A 19,215-nucleotide genomic window follows, 5' to 3' on the forward strand; every position below is an offset into this window, starting at 1 on the left:
ACCTAACAAAGTGAATGATTCTTGTGCTGATTACTTGTCAAATTCATTTAAAACACTGTTTTATGCAGTCTTAGATGTACTTTCCTATCACCATAGGTGGCTTGTGTCTTTTAGAACAGCAGTACTCCTTTGTCAGGCAATTACAAAACACACACACACACCTTCAGATTTCTTTCAGTTTCAGGCCATTGTCTTGATTTTCATTCATTTGGGAAAAAAAGAATTTCACATTACAGGCATACACCCCACTGAAAAAAATAAATAAATTCACATCTTATCCCAAATGCTATGATGATACGCCGCTTTATGACTGTGCACATAATGACCAGTTTAGAAGGCTGACAATTACACTAGAAAATATCCTAAAAAGGTAACAAATATAATTACACACAGAAATACAGTGATAAAAAAACTGTCTACTCTGTAACTAAGATCGCTGATTAACCTCCATTTTTTTTTTACAGCTGTCTTGATCCCTTAAAAGAAATGCTAAACCCAGTGAAGTTACATTTATGTGTTCCACATTTTTAAGGACTAATAAAACAAGCGCAGCCATTAATTGCTTTGAGGGAAGGTGACATTTATTACTAATGTAAACCTCCTCTCTAGTCTATTATCAAATGTCCAGGGACCAATCAAAGACGGAGAGAGAATTGAAACAGAAAAACCTATTCAACACTATGGAATCCCCTGTTTTTATACCGTGTGATATAGATATGTCAGGCTTTACTTTTTCTCTTATTGTAAACTAGCACCTGCTTTTGTTCCTTGATGTGTTGCTGATCCAGTAAACAGTCTGGTAGTGTAAGGAGAGCATTCAGCTGTATCATGGGACTCAAGCTTCATGTAAGTTATTATTCCTCACATTTGGAGTATTTGACATGCTGTACACCACTCAAAGCAGCTGAGCAGCTGTAGATTTTTTTTTATTGCATTGACATTTTCAGTATTTATTTTAGCTAAAGAAAATCTGCATTTCTACCAGAAAACTTTTTTAATGATCTGATAAAATAGAATCTAGAGTTCTTCAGTTGTAGAGTGCCTCATTTTTGACTTTTGAAATAGTGTAAAATAATAAATTACATGCAACTAAAGGAAGATTTCTTTAAGGTGTTTAAAATCCCTAAAGGTTCTATAAATAGATAGACTTTTTGAGCTAAACAACAAATGGTTTGCAATGGCATGATGTTGCAAGTTATAATGACAAGGGGTAAAATAACTACATTTACAGTGTCATGCAATAACTTGACTGTCTTTTTTTAATTATGGATTTAATAGTTTAGAGACAAAAAGTTGGACTGAGCCAAACAGTTCAAGTTGAAGGCTAAAAATGTTAAAATGTTTTTTGTTTCTTCAATTTAAATAATTTTTATTTGTTCATGTATTTATTCTTTTTTTTTTTCTTCTAATCTGTAATCAAAATTTTTCTCATCAGATTAGAATCAGCTGCATTGCAGTAGCTCTTAAATTATAATATTTTGGTAAAGTACAGAAAAGAATTATTGATACATACTTATCCCTTTCAGGGAATACCATTTAGCAGGAGCCTTATGAAATCCTATGGATTATTTCTAAAATTAAAAAGGTGTAAACAATGACTTAATCCGAAAAAAGGTCTTAGAAGAAAAAGGAAAATATCTAATATTTGTTAACAGAACACATTTATATTTGATTAAAGGCGTATGATAAATTTTAAGCAATCAAACTATAAAGTGCACTGAAAAGGGATCAATCTATTATTTTTAATTGAAGATTTTTTTAAAACCACATATAAAAGTTTACATCTATATTGTAAAACTGAAATACAAGAAGGTAGTGTTGCCGTTCTCCAGACAGCCTTGGTCTTACGGTGGAAATGAAACGGTTAACCAAACTAATTTAATTCACAAGGTTGTGTCTTACTATTATCAATAAGTATACCACCAACGCGAAAAATATGAGCATAAGAGAAAAATATGGTATTGTTTCATAATTTTTTGGCAAGGGTGCCGCCATGTTGAAGCACTCATGCTATGACATCACAGGGTTGGTTTGCTTTGTAGCTTCCAACTAGTATCTACGGATCGAACCAAACTGCTTAGAAGGCTGAAAAATGGCAGGTCCCTTGCCTAAAATGTATTAAACAATCCTACTTTTTTATGTTTATTTGTTTCTAATTTGTGTAATTAATGATAATAGTTAAACATAATGAATTGGTAGTTGGGTTAACCATTTCATTTCCATTTTAAGCTCACATTTTAGGCACAGAAATTCTCTCAGATTTAAGACTAAAGCCTAAGCTTAGACTACTCTTACAAAAATAAAACATGAAAAACAATAAAAAACATAAATAGTCTCTTTCATACAGGTTGCATCAATAATAATAAATGCGTTTTTTGGCAAAATAGGGTTTCAGTGCTTTTATTTTTTTGTGCTTTTATTCCAGATTTATGGACCATTAGAAAAAAAGCTGCTTCTCCAGCCAGGGTGATGTGATCTACTTTCTTAGTTTTGGTTGCTCTGTAAATCTCAGTGGCACCACTCTAAAATCATTAGTAACTCAATGATCTGGTCTGGTTTTGCTACAGTTCTAACGGATTTCTAGTTGTGCAATCGATCTATGATGCTACACCCAAAACTCCAACCAGTGAATCAGACCATCCCTGCAAAGGTTAGTCAATATCAGGGTGTGACTACTTCACAGGGCAGATTTAAGGTACAAAAGTACTGGGTTGACTTTAAGCACTGATGCGTTCAAATGGTTTTAAAAAAGCAGACAATGACATTATTCTTATAAAAAGATGCTCACTCAAAAGATTGTCTTCATGTGCACTGCGTCAATGTCAGAAAGAAAAATGGAAATGTATTAATGTCTACTTAGACTCAAAGGTTTGCATCACTGTATATCAAATGGTTGATTACTAATTAAAATATTCTAATTATCCTGTAATAAGTAACAATTATTCCAAGGAATACCTACTCAGTTGAATGATGCAATATTATTGGTATAATTTGTAGAAATAAAAAGCAAACTGAGCCCTTTCTTAAACAGAACATGACAAATATACAACTATAGCACACTTTATTTGAATCCAACTATGAGTACGTTATATAAAAAAATAAATAGATGAGTATGTATACCTTTAAACAAAGACACACTTTCAATGATGTTGTTAGTCAGCTTTTGTTATGGAGTGATGCCTAAAATGGCTCATTGTTTATGGTGAATGCCACATGTAAAAACGGTTTATGTAGTAATGATCTGGGTGTGTGTGTGTGTGACTGTCTGAATGCTGCCCTTGGGCAGGCTGTCTTTCTGATGCCACGCAGCTCTTAATGCATGGTGCAAAGGCTAATGGGTAATTAATATGCAATACACACTAATGTGTCTGTATGGATTTGTGTGTGCCTGCCTACCATTTGTGAATGTGAGGTTAATACTTAATTAATATGCATCACTCTCTGGCATCCCAGACAATTGAGGATCCAGCAGTGTCCATGGATGCTTCTTAACAAACGTCCTGTTTAATTGGAAACGTTTCACACTAAATATGTTGATTTTTATGCCTTGGTGTCATTTGAAAGGATTAGGAAGGAAGCGATTAGGGGCTAAGTCAGAAAGACATATTAGGCCTGAGCAGTTGGGTATGAAAATTGAAAGGTAAATGTAAAGACCACCGAGTGTGCATCAACATTGGATTTACAATCATTTGTCTCAGTGTTGGCATACCGAGAAGGCAAATATTGGCTTAGTACTGTTTAACCAGCTTTGCTGCTTTATTATTGCAATTTAAGTGGAGCCACTTAAACTCTATAGAACTCATCTATAGGACACAGCCACACTAAGACATAAAAATTTAAGAGGTGAACGGGTTAATTCATCTCCAGCAGACATCCAGATGATTTCAAATTGGCGTATTAATCATTCGTCAGTTATCAGGAGCATAATATCAAAACTTTTTCGTACCACTATAAAAGCGCTATTTCCAGCCATAGGGAAATGTATATTATGATTATAATATGAGTTTTTATCACTGTAAAACAAAAAAAATTGTAATTATCCTACTAGGATTACATAAAAGAGCAAAATAACATTGGGCACTTCTCTGTGTTTTTACTCACATATAAAACTAATGTAATAAATATTTTGATTATTTTTGTACAATGACAAAATGCTAAAAATATACATAATCTTCAACCATCTTGATATTTTTTTGGTACCAGAAGTAAATGTAAGGAAAAGTGCTTATTCTAATGAATAAAAGCAGAGCTTAAATTGCATCTCCAGCAAATTAAAACCAATTACATGCTTCATTTCTGATTAGCATTATGGTTGTGAAAGTAAACTTTAACAGTGGAAACAAAGAAATGGCAAGGTTGTGTTTCACTGAGATGTCTTTATTGTTAGCCAATAGGATTGTCGAATAATAAACCAGCCCATGAAACAGTAAATTTCCTCTTCCTGTGTTTGTTCAATTCTAAACTACTGGTCCAACAAACATAAACAAAGTGTGTGCTGGTGTTTTTTTTTAAGGCTGTACAAGGATGAGGGCTTCATAACTTTGTGTATTATTGTTGTCATTTTCTGTTTAGGTGCGGGCCCCTGCATGCGTCCTGGTGTTTTTGCCAATGCATGCACATATTTGTGCATGCCCCTGTGTGAACACTAACAAAGACAGATGATAATACCATAATAATACACAATCAAGTCAATGGGATTTTCCTGCCAGAGGAATAGCACAGTGGGACATTGTTCAGTACCCATTTGTTCTCACAATCCACCATTAAGCATAAACTAGGAGTTCAAGTAGTTTTAAATAGTTGACAGTCAAAACAATTCACTAGCCTTAATAAAAGCTAAATTGGGGGCTTAATTATCAATAAATTATGATACAAAAATAAAAATAAAAATCAGGAATTCCCACATCTATTTCCCCTTTTAAACCCCTGGCCAAAGTCTTCCCTCATATAGGCAATTAAACAAAAGTTGCCCCTAATGTCAGATGGAGACTCTCAACTCTCAACAGCTGTGTCACAATTTAAGTTGGTGTATATGAGCAGCCAAATGGAAAACTCATTGTAAACCTCGTAGAAGAGCATTGAACCGTAACAGAGGTTCCTAGATTATTGTTGCAGTTTAAACAGTGTTCACTCTGTTAATACAGCTTTATAGCCAAATGCTGAACTCCTCTGTATTATAAGAAGTTTGTCTTCTGACTTTAAGAACAAAAAGATCAAATTAAATGACAGTTCTCCAATCAATGTCCTTTCCATTTTACAAGGAACTCAGTAAAAATTTAAACCGTCATCGCTAAATTATTGTCTGAAAAATTATAGTCACATTTGACTGCTTGGAAAAAAGATATTTAGGTTATCATCTTAGAAGAGCCTTGTATTTCATGCTAAGCATGTAAAATAATACATTCGACCAATTAGAAGGCCCTCCACTGCACTAAAGGCAGATTACAAACATTTTTCCTCACAATTGAATATTTTTTTTCATATTTAATTATCACACCAAAATTAACTGTACCCCAATAATATGAGGTCCTACTTGAAATCCATGAATTGTGTTATTGTCAATCACGAGATATTAGATATACTTCAATTTCCATTGCTAATCCAGCTGTAAAACCCTTTAATACATAGATAGATGGTCTCAACAGGCCATTGTAGACTAATGACTGTTTCTAAAGATTACGCTAAGCTTGTTGATTTCATCTGCAGCATCATTTCAACCAATTCTTACTCTGTCTGTCCAGCAAGGGAGAAAGGTCAGAAAAGAAGAGTGTTAATCAGAGAAGCAGTAAAGGTGTCCATGGCAACACTGGAGAACCTGTAGAAACTGACAGGTCAAGTGGGAGAATCTGTTAACACTACAATTGTTAGTCACACACTCCAGAAAGCTACGGTTTAGAGAATATTAGAAAAAACAAATAAAAGTTCCACTTGAAGTTTGTTACAAGCCAAGTAAAAAATGCCACATGTGCAAAATTGCACTCTAAATCAAATCTAAAGTTTTATCAACCAAATCAGGCATAATTTATCCTAAGCTTTTAACAATTTATCCTTTTTCATTCTAATGCATAAACATGCATGCTTACATGCTGAAATATATGTTTTTATTGTGACAGAAATACAAAAACGTGGCTGGTATGGGCAGTTTTGCTGGGATTGCACACTATGAAAACATTCTGGTCAACACAAATAACCATGATTACATAGTCTGGGCTTTATTGCTTGTTTTTATGCAAGCTTAAAGGACCAAGTCAATTTCAAATTTACAGTCAAACCAGTCAAAACAAGTGAACATGACACTGGAGACAAACAAGCTTTTATAAAAATAGCTAGCTCTGCTTAAAGTATTCTATTACTACATTATAGGCTTCAAAATTCAGAGTATGTGTTTGAGCTTAAGTTATTTGAGATTCGTAAAAGGCTCAAATTGTGTTCACCATATTTATTAAGACTAAATAGGGTTACTTTACCATAGGCTGTCATTAGTGAAGGAAACAAATGAGCAGATGTACATGTGTGCAAAGATGAGGGGTAAGAGCAGAGGTCAGTTTACCCACTGAGCACTTACAAAGCACTTTAGTTGTCAGTGAAGCATTGCTGGGTTCAGATGATGGGGTGATGGAGTGGGGGTTGAGAGAAAAATGGAAGAATGCTGGAGCATAGAGGAAAAGGTTGATTTATAAAACAGGCTACTGGGTTTCAACCTATCACAATGTTTTAAAAGATGACTATGTCTCTGCTTAAACCGCCAATTTAATTTCAAAAATTCATACTTTGTTTTTATGCCTAACTGATTAGAGCCGTGCTGAAAATAAATATACTTAACATTTTGGTGTGCTTTGTTAGTTTGTATTGTATTGTGCATTGTGGAACCAAAGTTGTGTTGTTAGAAATAATTAATTAGATAATATCTTATGTGTTAAAATTTTAATGACTGAACTTTCTTGCAGAGATTTTAGGTTTCTCTGTAGCATTTACAATAGAAGTAGAAAATAAAAGAAGTAGATAAAAATAGTCAAACTTATATTTAATCGTCAACATCACTGTATAAAATGTAAATAAATGAAATCGAAAACATACAGCAAACGTCAACTGTTCGGGAAAAGCATTTCTTTGCAAATATTTACAACAAAAACCCTTTTAGTAATGAAAGATGCCAAGATCACAGATGCATTTCCATGTTAGGCAGCTGACTGCACCAGCATTGTGAAGTTTGGGGTTGTTGTGGTACAAACTGCTTATTAGCTCTCCTTAAATTCTCTGGGGAGAGGGGGAAGAAAGCTTCCTCAGATTACGACTCTACCGAGACGGTTTCTGATGGCAGCACCACCAATGTGAGCAGATAGAGTTCGACATATGTTGCATTGACATGTGACAGAGAGGCAAACACATTTGAACACCCGGGGAGCACTTGAAGTTCTACCAGCTCCATCATCAAAATCTCAGAGCAAAATGTCTGTGCTTTGTTATACTATGGTCATTATTACTTTACTACCAAGTTGTTTCATGTCAATTTAAAAGTCATCTTAACCTATTATAAAATCTGCTCTCAGCATTTTCATCTAAACATGTTTTCTTACCCTCCTCTGCCATACAGTACTGTATCACCCAGACTTACGGTTCAAGTCTTTCTTCCTCTTTTGTCAAATTCAACACAGCCACAGATTCAACAAAGCCGTCTATCTCAAAATACCATTTTTTTTTTCTTTTTAAGTACAGCATTCAGCTCATTCAGCCCTTATTCTATCATTCCTGCATTCTGGTCAGGCTTCATTTGATGTTTATAACCTGAATCTGGTCCTTTTGCAGTCCATGCACACTCCTTAAAAGCCCTGTTCCATTCATCCACCATTTCATTTATCTCTTTTTACATCATTTCACTTAGCTAATGTGCTGCTATTCCATCATTCAATGAATGGCTGCAGCCAAGGTTTCATTTAGCCATAAATAATGTGTCAGCTATTTATCCGGCATATGGTAAAAAAAAAATAATAACACTTACCTCTAAACATTTATTTTAGTCATAGCTGTATATTTCACTCCTTGTTCTCAACCTTAATATTTAGGTTGACCTAATTTTTTTCAATAGGTTGTACTGTTTAGTAGGGCTGGACAATAATTCAATATCAAGATACAGTATATCACATTATATTTGTATTTAATAAAAATTAATGTGTTAGTCTATGATTGCAGCATTTGTCATTGACTGATGTTCAGGGATTTAGTAGTTTCCTGTGTTTTGTTTGGAAAGATTGTATTTTATAGATTGTGTTTTATAAATATAGCAAAATAATTGTAACTCATTTCTACAGGCATCTGTTTGGTCATTCTTGGCAGTCTTTCTGATGCTTTTACATTGTTAATAATATCTCAAATCTGAAATGTTTCATTTTAGCTTGTTTTTGTGTAGTTTTTAGTTGGAATTATTTAATAATGTTATCAACTGTTATCCACTTGGTGAATTTCCATAAATTGAATTAAAAAAAAAATCAGACAATTTGGCATATTTGTTCACAATCAGAGCTCCAAGTGCCAGTTTTAGACATTTTGATAAACCATGACAAAAAAAAAAAAAAAGATGAAATAAAAAGTCTACTCAGGCCAAGAGTTAAAAGGGTCTGAAAGAAATTGTATGGTGAATACTGTGGGTATTTGATGATATAGAAAATAATAATAATAAATATGTTCACACTAAACTCAATTACAGATAATTCATTTTGTTATTTATGTGCTAGTACTTGTTTGACATTTTGCCAGCAAGTCACATGGTCAATCGGTGCAATACCAATCTTGCTTTCAGGGTCATCAAATGGGAGGAGATTCTAATCGCTTTCATCTTGTCTGCTCAAATCAACATGCTCTGTATTTAATGTGAAAAGCTGATTGCGTGCATCTCTGGGTCCAGAGTCCTGCACAGGTTTGATTTTTCAAAACTGTATCCACCTGCACCCGTAGAGTTCAGAACCGAAACGCGACCCTTTGCCCGCTTTTTATCCCCATTTAAACCTGTCTGGGACCCCATAGATCGTAAACAATAAAGTGTGACCCTACCTGTGACCACAGAGTGTACACACAGCAGTTTATAATGGAGGCAGTAAAGATCATTGCTTCACACTCAGAAATTACCAGCTGTAAATTGGCCGAATTAAGAAGGTTTGCCTCATTACTTAAAAAAAAAACTTATCTGGATATTCTTGAATCAAATTTTTTATTTTTTTTTAAGATCTACAGTCAAATATGAAAGTATAAAAAGTTCATTCATGCCGCAAGTCTCTGTATGATACCGACCCACATTTTTTTTATTCATACCTGTTCCCACACCAGTAACATAATGTGTGTTTTTTCAACCAGTAGATGTACATTTTATACAGGTACCTGCCAAATAATGGCAGGTACCTGAGCCGGTGCAGGACTCTGCCTGGGTCAACCTTCCTTCAGGGATGCTCCCAGTTGAGGGAGTCCAGGAGCTACAGCTGGATCACAGTCGCTTTCTGCTGTTTTTCAGTCTGTCCAGAACTGAAAACTCTCATTCTGCTTCAGAAGAAGATCACCTGAACAACAGATTCAAGGCAAAGAGGTGCTCTAGAGCTTACAGTAGGAAAAACGTGTAGAAGAAGTGTAGTGCAAGAGGCTGGGCAGAGAGGACCAGAGGTGATAGGTCATTAGTCACAACCACATCCAGTCGCTGTTTGGTTGATGCGACACTGATTAAAAGAAAAGTTCTGATATTCTAACTCCAGCAATATTCCGTACACATCCATTGTACTTTTCTCTTTATTCTACATTCACTCTGTTCGCCCTAAATGAGCATAGAAATGACATGGAAATCACTTGCTGTATTTGCATCATTCGTGTTCAGTGAGGCCACTTGCGACACTCTTTAAAATAGTTTTTGATTTCTTTTTGACAAGGTGCTTTAGCAAAATGGTAAGCTGCTGGAGATGGGGCCCAACATGGTCTGATGGATAAGCGGAGGAAGATGGATCGATTGACTTTTGAAATCATATGTCATTATTCTTGAGAATCCTTTTTTTAAATAAAAAAAAAATGTTTGTTTGTCTTTTGATAACACTGGATCTTGTTATCATTGCCTGGAATGTTTTGCTGTTTTCAGTTCATTTCTCTATGTTCATTACTACTGAAAGGTCCTACCATGTGGGTTTATTATGTGTAATCGATAGAATTAGTCCCATCTTTCCATATTTGGCCATGTTTCTCCCCTAGAGACAGCTATTGGCTGAAGTGTTACTGCAACTAATTGTGTGTGTGCTCCCTTTTATCCTCCATACCCAAAAATCTGCTCTGATCTGTTTCATTGTGTTTCTTTCCTAGAAAACGTCCCCTATGGGGCTAATATGCCATTTCACTCTAACATAGAAAGAATTCCTATATCAGTGGTTCTGTGTTTTTGTCAAGTATAGCTGCCTTTGTCTTCACAAACTCCTAGGTGGTCATGGCAGATGGCTGTTCACACAAAGTCTGGTTTTAATGGAAGTTTCTTCCTGTTTAAGGGAAGCCTTCGCCTCCACTGTTGATAAATGCATGCTCATGAGGAATTGCTGCAAAAGTGAGCAACAAAACCTGACTGCAAGGGCCTGTCCTTTTTTTTATCCAGGAGAAGAGAGTTCTGCAAATTTTGAATTGATGCATTCCGATGGGTTTCCTAAGGTAGAATTCTTTTTTCAACAAATCTGTCTGCACAATTAGGTTGAATTGACTCTGTAAAATGCCTGATGTGTTGGGTTTATATAAATTAAATATAATTGAAATAAACAGAATTCCTTTATGCTTTGTTTTTTTTTAACTAATTTCTTAGGGTATATTTTCTCAAATCAGCATTAGTTTTTTGTGGTTTGTTTTTAGTTTTATGTGGCTACTTTATCAAATTCCTATTTTGCTATCCTCTATATATTTACATATTCCCATGAGTAAACTCAGCTGGGTCCAATCTTATTCTCCACTCTTCCCTCAGTATATAAACTCACTGACTTGCAGCGCTCTCCACTGGTTTCTTTGCTTTGCTGCCTGTAAACCATGTCCTGCTCTTAGTTTCCCTGCAAGATCTCTATTATTTAAACTGCTTACTTCCATCATTGTTAGTCTCTGTGTTTCTTGTCCTTTACAAACATCATCATGACACCATATTCACTACATGGTGGTAAATTTAATGTTTTACATTTTACCCTTTCTAATTATTACATTTTGGCCCACTCCCAATACACCCCCTACTTGCAAACACTAGCCCTCACCCACTACCCACACTGTGGAATTGAAGCCACAACAGTTAGGGCTTTGTAATCTTTCCTAAGAATTAGGACTGTGTATTTATGCATGCACATAAGGTACGTGCCACCTTAAGAAAAGAGAAAGCTTTTTTATAAAAAACAAAACAAACAAAAACCAATTGGACCTAAAAATGGAAAAATGGATTTAGGTTGAGCTTGGTTACCATCCTTTTCCCTTTATCGGGTATGATTTGTCTTTCAAAGTGATTATTAAACACAGGTGATAATTTGTAGCATAATAAATTCATTCCAGTTTATTTATATAGCGTCAATTCACAACACAAGTCATCTCAAGGAACTTTACAGTTCTCCAGATGATACAGTCAAACTGATTCAAGTTTTCTACCTAAAGAAAACCAGTTGGTTGCATTGACTCATTGACTCGAATGCAATCCCTCACACTAAGCGTGCTTGTAGCGACAGCAATAAATGTGATCCACTGGACTTTGTTTCCAAGTTTGAAGACATTTCGCTTCCCATTAAGGAAGATTTTTCAATAATAAAAAAATAGTTTTTATCTTTTTTTGGAATCACTATGACCTGGATGACTCAGAATCTTCACCAGTATAATAAATGTGCTAGTTACAAAACCGTAGGACAGAATCACACAGTGGCATGCCATTTTCTTTAATCAAAATAAATTAAAGCTAAGAGAAAATATTGTTGTAAAAGGATGAAATGGGGAATGCTTTAAAGATGTTTTTTCTAGGTAGCCTTTTTTGATTGGGATTGCATCTTGGAAAAGTTCACAAAATCCACACATTACTTTACTGCATGATTCTGGACCATCCTTTTCAGCTGAGTTCACTTTTGTTCTTACACTTTAAAAATATATACTGAACAGGTTTCCACAAGCAAGAATAAAACTGTCTGAGTTATATCCATTGTAAGAGCTTGAAATAAATACTGTATAACTGAGGCATGCTGGGGGACCATGTGTGCGATGTATTGTTGCCATAGAAATCTGTTAACTAAATGGGGCGTGAAGTCTTAAATATATTGGAGATCTCATTAGACCTAATGGTGTACACTACTATCTGCTGCTGTCACCACAGGTAAAAGAAAATAAACAAGAACTGACTCAACAACCATGTTTTCTTTTATCCAATAAAGTGCTCTAGTAGTAAGTGCTAATAATAAAGAAATCGTGAAAAGTGACAATTGTGGCTTTTTTTTTTTTTCTATAAATAATCTATGCTTTCCTCTACCTTAAAAAAATTATTCCAGGTTAAAAAATGCCATTTGCACCAGTGATCACCTAAAATTGACAATGACCTTGCTTGTGTTTGTTTACAAAAGCATGAGCATTACTAACGACTAAAGCACAGGTGTTTCACAAAGTTTGCTGAGAGCTGTGCATAGGTAGAAAAATAAGAGATCAAAACTCTAACCATATGGCCAAAGGAAATTCTAAATTTATATGCGCTTGTTCAAACTATGGCTCATGCAATAAGTCAAAAAATTTTAGAAAATGAGATAGTGTTTACATTTTCAGCTATTTAAACTGTGCATAAATGTGTTGAAAATTAATAAAATGTATTCTTAGCAGTACTGAGATGTTCAGCAGTCTTTGGAAACACTTTCTTTCCTTAATGTTCTCACCATAGCGAGCCTGTTAGTCATTCAATGTATTCCCTCCTTTCTTCATCTTTAATGTGCTGGCTATGCAATCCAAGTCCAGCCATAAACAGTATAAAACAAAACATAATTTCTACAAAGTGTATAAAAGTTGCATATTTTTTAAATCCTGAATACCGCATCCCAAAAACGTAGGTATGATGAGAAATTGACTTGGCTCTGTATATCATTATTGTTTTGATTGGTTTTGTTCAGTTTTTTTGTTACAGTTAAATATTGTGTTTTACCACTTGGTATGTATTGTAGAAAGCTTTTCACCAGTCTCTTGCTGTCTTTAATTTTCCACAGCTGCATCCTCCAAAGGACCCGGTCTGCCTGGACTGGGTCCTTCATAGGCCGTGAAAATAAGAAAGCCAGAAGAGTTTGGCCAACAGGTCCAGCCTTCTCTGGCTTTCACCAACCCTCATTCAGCGTACACTCAGTCACATAGCAACCACGACAGTTGATTCACAAAGCAGGCAAAGAATGGATGCCAAGCTTCTCACTACTGTTCTGAGATATTGGATTCTGTGCTTAAAGATGAGCAAACACCTTTGCACAGGGACATATAAAACCTTTCAATAATCCAAACATTACCATAACATTCATACATTCATAACATATGTGACCAACTAACCATTAAAGTTGACTATTTTCATCAATTAAGACAAAACTATTCACATACTTGTATTATATTAAACTTCACTTACAATAGTCACCATTCTTTTTCTTCTTAGCAAGGAGCAGCCGTCTAGCTTGTCTTCGCAATGAATATCCAAGGCCATGCAGGATACAGGGGTTTTGTCATTACAAACAGCCGAAAAGAAGGCAGCATTTGTGAGCCACATACGAAGAAGCCTTTCAATCTGAAAAGGCCACGGCTCCACGATTGGATGTAACTGGCAAATAAATCTGGACCTTTGGAGTATACAGCCGCCAGATTCAAAAACAGCCTTTGTTCGCTTCGGTTGCACCAGTCTTCTTCCATGATCCAAAACATGACTGTTAGGTTAATTTTTGCCTTTCTCAATCTCTTAAGTTATGAGGGCATACAGTATGTGCATATTTTTGCTTTTTCTGTGTATGTAGTGAGCTTTGATGGACCAAGAATCAGTCCAGGGAGTGGGTATAAATGATGGATGCCTTTTGGATCATACATCTGGAAAGGATGCCTGGCTGGCTGCACACTTAGAGGCAGCATTATTGCAGTCAACCTACTAAAAGCTTCCCTTTAATGATCTGCCAGTAAAAAAGTCAATGTTTGTTGATGTAATACAAGTGAAAAGGAAAATGACCTTTCTGATCAACAGTAGCCATGTTTTAACATGAGAGTATGGAGAGAAAATTAGACAGATGCTGGGATTGAGTAGGGGAAGATGCCATTGGGTCTGAGGATTACCAATGTTCAGTTTGGAACTACCTTCACCCCAGGGACTATTAAGATTGTTTTTCTTTTTGTTTTCTTTTACATTATTCTATACTATATTCTTTTAAGTTGTGCCGACATTTGATTTCCCAACTAAGTACCAAACCTTGTTTTTTGTGTACTATTTTACCCCTGCACAGATTTGGATGGAACCTTTCTCCAATATCCAACAAGTTGAAAGACATATATTTAATAAAAAAAAAGTTGGAATCTAAGTGTTAGGATTTATTTTATTGTGATGTTTTTCTTAGTCAACTGCCTCTTTATGTAAATATTTGACTTAGAAATCTAGATTATAATAATGAAGCAATAAATAGATTGGTTAAGCATGTTTCTTAAAAGAAACACAACTGAACCTGTACCATAAAATAGGACTGAGGTCATGTAAGATCAGATTGATGCTCATACAAACAATTTAACTGATAAAGTCATCAAAAGCCATCCTATAAAAAACTGTATGTTAATTTCCAAAGGCAGGTACAGATCAGATTACCTCTTAAAATTATAAAGCATTTTTTCTTTTTTTCCCCATTTTGAAAAAATTAATTTTGTAGCTGCAGATCTGAGACAAATCATTCAGTTCATCACCTGAAACTGAAGCTTACATAACAAAACCTTGTTTAAAGATAAAAAGATAAAATTCCACCAAATAATCAAATATCACAAATTTCTCCCTTTCATTCAGAGCTTTCGTGAGTTTCATAAGATTTCATTAGTTTCATTAATGCAAGTAGGTGCATTAATATTAAAAAAGGTATTAGATGGGATGGAAACAGAAAAAAAACATCAGCGGGTAGGGAAGACTGTGGAATAGGGAGTTAACGTTAGAGCAGGAAATGTCTGGGTAGCAGTCAAGGCAGAACAGTGGCTTTATGATTGCAGAAAGCGCTGTAGGGCTCAAGGGAATGCCCTGCACTAAGCGAAGGAGAAACACACATTCTTACAGACCCATATAAAGTAGGAACACACTGACTAACAGAACAAGCCAATCTGTGCATAAACTTGAGCACATAGCACTAAAAATAAACATGACGGTGGATTTGAAAATAAAACAGGATGGAGACAGCTATGAAAACATACAGAGGAAAACAACTCTTGGAGACAAAATTATAAAAAATATAAAAAACAAACTGAAAGTTAATGAAAATCTATAAAAGTGACTCAGTTTATGTTTGTAGGATTAATGACTAGTGTTGCGCTGATGCCATTTTTTGGCCCCAATACCATACCAATACCATCTGTTGTGTGTATATATATATATATATAACTGCATACTACTTGGATGTAAAATAATTGCCATCATTGCTTTGTCAAGCTGCTGCCTACCTTTGTGAAAAAGACTAATATAAAGTGAATCCAGAACAACTTTTTATTGCCTACTTGGAATGGGTGACAATAGTTGAATAAACTTGTAGCTCTCCTATTTGTTGGTTCTCGCCGATACAACACCACAATTTTAGTTCACACTAAAAATGTCCACTCTAAAAAAAAACTAAACAGTTTACCTTGACAGGATCCGCTGATCTCCTCAAAGCCTGGTTTGCAAACACACTTCCCAATGGGCACCAGCCATTCCCCTTCTGTGCTGCAGTGCATCCGTGGTGGCTCATATAAGGGGACAGAGTTATTAACACAGTGGCCAACCACCTCAACCAGCTGTGAGGCCTCCGAGGCAGGAATAGTGTCAGGAAATTCGGCCAAACTCTTCACCAAGAAGGGGCAGCGTTTGTAGAATACCCGCACCGACACTAAAGCAATGCAGGCCCCTAAATCCTGAAAGGCCAAGTAGAAACCCTTCCTGGTCAAAGGACCCAAATCGCGGACTTCTGTGTTAAGCTTCATGACACGGTCCCCCAGGTCGAGCTCGGTGAAGCTCTCATCAGCTGCTATGGTATCAATTTTGATGTATCGGCTCTCTTTCATTGCCCTGTCTTCTTCTTCAGTTATACCAATACCATCACTCATCTTGCCGTCCTCCATGTCGTCCTCATCACCGTCCGTTTCATAGTAATACATGTTAAAAGTCTCCTTGCAAGTCCCGACCCCACCAGGCAGGCTGTTGCAATCTCTAAGTGTGAACTTGAGTTCGATGTATACTCGCTGGGCACCCTCAGTTAAAATCCAGTTAGTGTGAAGCCAGTTGTTTTGGTTCTGCTCCAACACGCGACACACTTGGTAGGTGTGGATGGGGGCATAGTCTTCGTCTACTTCCCCAATCTCTTCCCACTGTGGTAAAGAAAAGAAAGACAAAGTAAACATCTAGGGCAACTCCTTTAAGTCAAACTAATTTTTCCTTATTTTTTTAAGTGTTCTACTATAAATACAAATTTTCAAATATGTAAAGGAAAAAATAATAGGAAATATACTGATCTCACTTTCACAAATTACGTTATCCTGCTAAACGCTTGAGGTGCAAGGTGGCTTTACTTGAAAATAAGCTGCTCTTGTGCATCTCCATCAAATCAGTTTTAGGATAAATATCAAGGCATTTAAGAGTTTTATATGGATGAATATGTTTAATTAAATCCCAGCGTCATTAAAAACAGTTCAACAAAGCAAAAATGTAAACACGGGTCAATCAGCACACTCTCAGATGTGGGGGCTGCAGCATTTAGATGGGGAGCAGCAGCCTAGTGCTTAGGGCATAGAGCTTGGAATCCTGAGGTTCTGATTCCGAGGCCCACTCCCACAGACTGCCACGTTGGGTCCCTGAGCAAGATCCTTAACCCCACACTGCTCCCCGGGCGCCCCACGATGGCAGCCCACTGCTCCCCAAAAGTAAATTTCTCCAATGTGAGATCAATATTATTATTTATATGTGAGGAGCTAAAGGAGCTCTTACAGCTTGTGGATATTTGCACTACATTTCAAGGATCCAGTGCTGTTTGTGAAAGAAGATTTAGTTTAATGGATGGTATCCAAACACCATCCATAAAGCTCTTTAAGTGGCATATTTGAACAAATATTGGAGTTAGGACAGATAGATATAGAGAAAATAGATTTAAATCATATTTTTAAAAATTCTAGTGACATGTAGGTTTTTAACTGTATGGATATTAATCATGAAATGTTTATACTGTTTATACTTTGTCGTAGAGTTACAGGAATCTATACAGTGTCACAAGCTTTTCATTTCATCGTAAAAAATTTTACTATCTTATGGGAACAAGTTATATCTGAATCATGTAATGTCTTATTTCTTTCAGAGCAGAACCTTCATCCTAGCCAAAGCAAGACCTAAATATATAGCAAACTACACATCTCATGAAGATTTCTTTTTTGTTTTTTTTTTATCTTTAAGTGGGCCAAATCACTTAAATTAAAAGTAAACTAATCAAAATGACTGCTGTAATACATATTCTTTTAGTAAACCATGTAACTTTCTATGATCCCAGGTGTATAACTACTTTATAATTCGCGTGTGGCCTCAGTGTGCACATCTGATGTTGCTCACAGTGGTTCTCAGTGTACTCTGGGGGGTTGTGTGTATGCGCAGTAGCATAAAAAATTAGAGGGAACCCTGTTTGGACTAAGGTGTAAATTGAGTTTAGGTTGGGTTAGGTGTGAACTCATAATGGTTAGGTGCAGGGTAAAGGTCTCTGGCTGCAGAAATGCGTAAAAAAATGAATTAAAATCGATGGAAACTCCCCACGAGGATAGAGGAACTTGATTGCGTGTGTGTGTGTGCGCGCTCCTATCTGCACATCAGAGTGAGGAAAATTTTTTTACGATTTCACCATCAAATCACCACCAAATCAAGGAGTCAAGTATTGCAGTTTGCTACAGTAGTCCCTACAAGATTTGTTTATTTTTTTTGTCAATGGTTACAGTTAGATCTAAGATTTTATCTAATTTTATTAATAATTCCCCAAAAGTGATTATAAGTTGATTTCTGCCCATGTCTGCAAACATGTAAATTATTCTGCAAGCATTCATGTGTGGGCCTTTGTATCTGCATTCACACTAGTGCGCGCCTCAGACAGCAGCATTAATTCCCTCTGAGGGTCTCCTGGGATGTGGCTATTATCTGCATCACTAGCACTCTCCCATGGCTAATACAGGCGCTTCATTATGTCACTGTAATATGGCTAGAGGGACAAAACTATGATCTGGTGTTATAGCTTAATAGCCTATATTAATCAATCCTTGCAGTAGATGATCTAAAACCTTCTGTCTTTGTCTTTTCTCTCCGTCTTGTTCACCATCTGTCTGATACTTTTTTTTTTTTTTAGCTTGCACTGCCGTGGTTGAGTCTTTTGTTTTATGGACACCATAAATCAGCTGCTCAAGCATTTTTGAGAGACTATGGGTAATTTATTTACTAAGACATTTCTGTGTAACCAAAATCACATGCTTTTGAGATGGCATTTATAATGTCTTGCAGCACATTTTTTTAAATCTTATTGGAAAAAATTTATTTTTGATACAAGGGCGTGTGAAAGAAATCAATCAGTTTTACTAACAGACAATTTCAAAGTACAAGATCAGAAATAAGTGCATTACAGTATATTAAGAGGTATGAAGTCTCAGAGACAATTATTTGCATGGGTGTGAGCCCCTGTTTCTTTTAGACTTCAGACCAGTTACTACTAGTGCAGACATAAGCTTCTTACTGGTTAGATCACACAGATCCACTGGGCTGCTCTGAGCTTTACACAGCTTAAAAAATACACCACCCACACACAAAGTTACTGGGCTACCAGCTATTATTGGCATCCCAGCATGCTATTGAACAGATGACCTTCCATTTTTTTTGCCTAGAGCCAAATGAGTTCAGCATCCATGAATGTCATTACTACAGAGAGTCTTCAGAATCTAGAGTCTGGCTGTTTCTGAGATTTTTAGCTATAAATCTATACATGCTTTAATGCAAGTTGAATCTAATTATTT

The 19,215-nt window shown here is 35.9% G+C and overlaps 1 protein-coding gene across 2 annotated transcripts in view; it reads right to left on the reverse strand.

The window, feature by feature from the left end:
- The window catches only part of LOC119792366 (ephrin type-A receptor 5), an 82,034-nt gene that overhangs the window by 41,190 nt on the left and 21,629 nt on the right, over positions 1–19,215 (reverse strand). For both annotated transcript variants that reach the window (XM_038298974.1, XM_038298973.1), the window contains exon 3: positions 15,831–16,551. In XM_038298974.1, the coding sequence (XP_038154902.1) occupies positions 15,831–16,551 (721 nt within the window). The remainder of the gene's footprint in view (positions 1–15,830; positions 16,552–19,215) is intronic.

The sequence above is a fragment of the Cyprinodon tularosa genome, unplaced genomic scaffold, assembly GCF_016077235.1.
Source record: "Cyprinodon tularosa strain WSP-4 unplaced genomic scaffold, ASM1607723v1 ctg418, whole genome shotgun sequence".
NCBI lineage: Eukaryota > Metazoa > Chordata > Actinopteri > Cyprinodontiformes > Cyprinodontidae > Cyprinodon > Cyprinodon tularosa.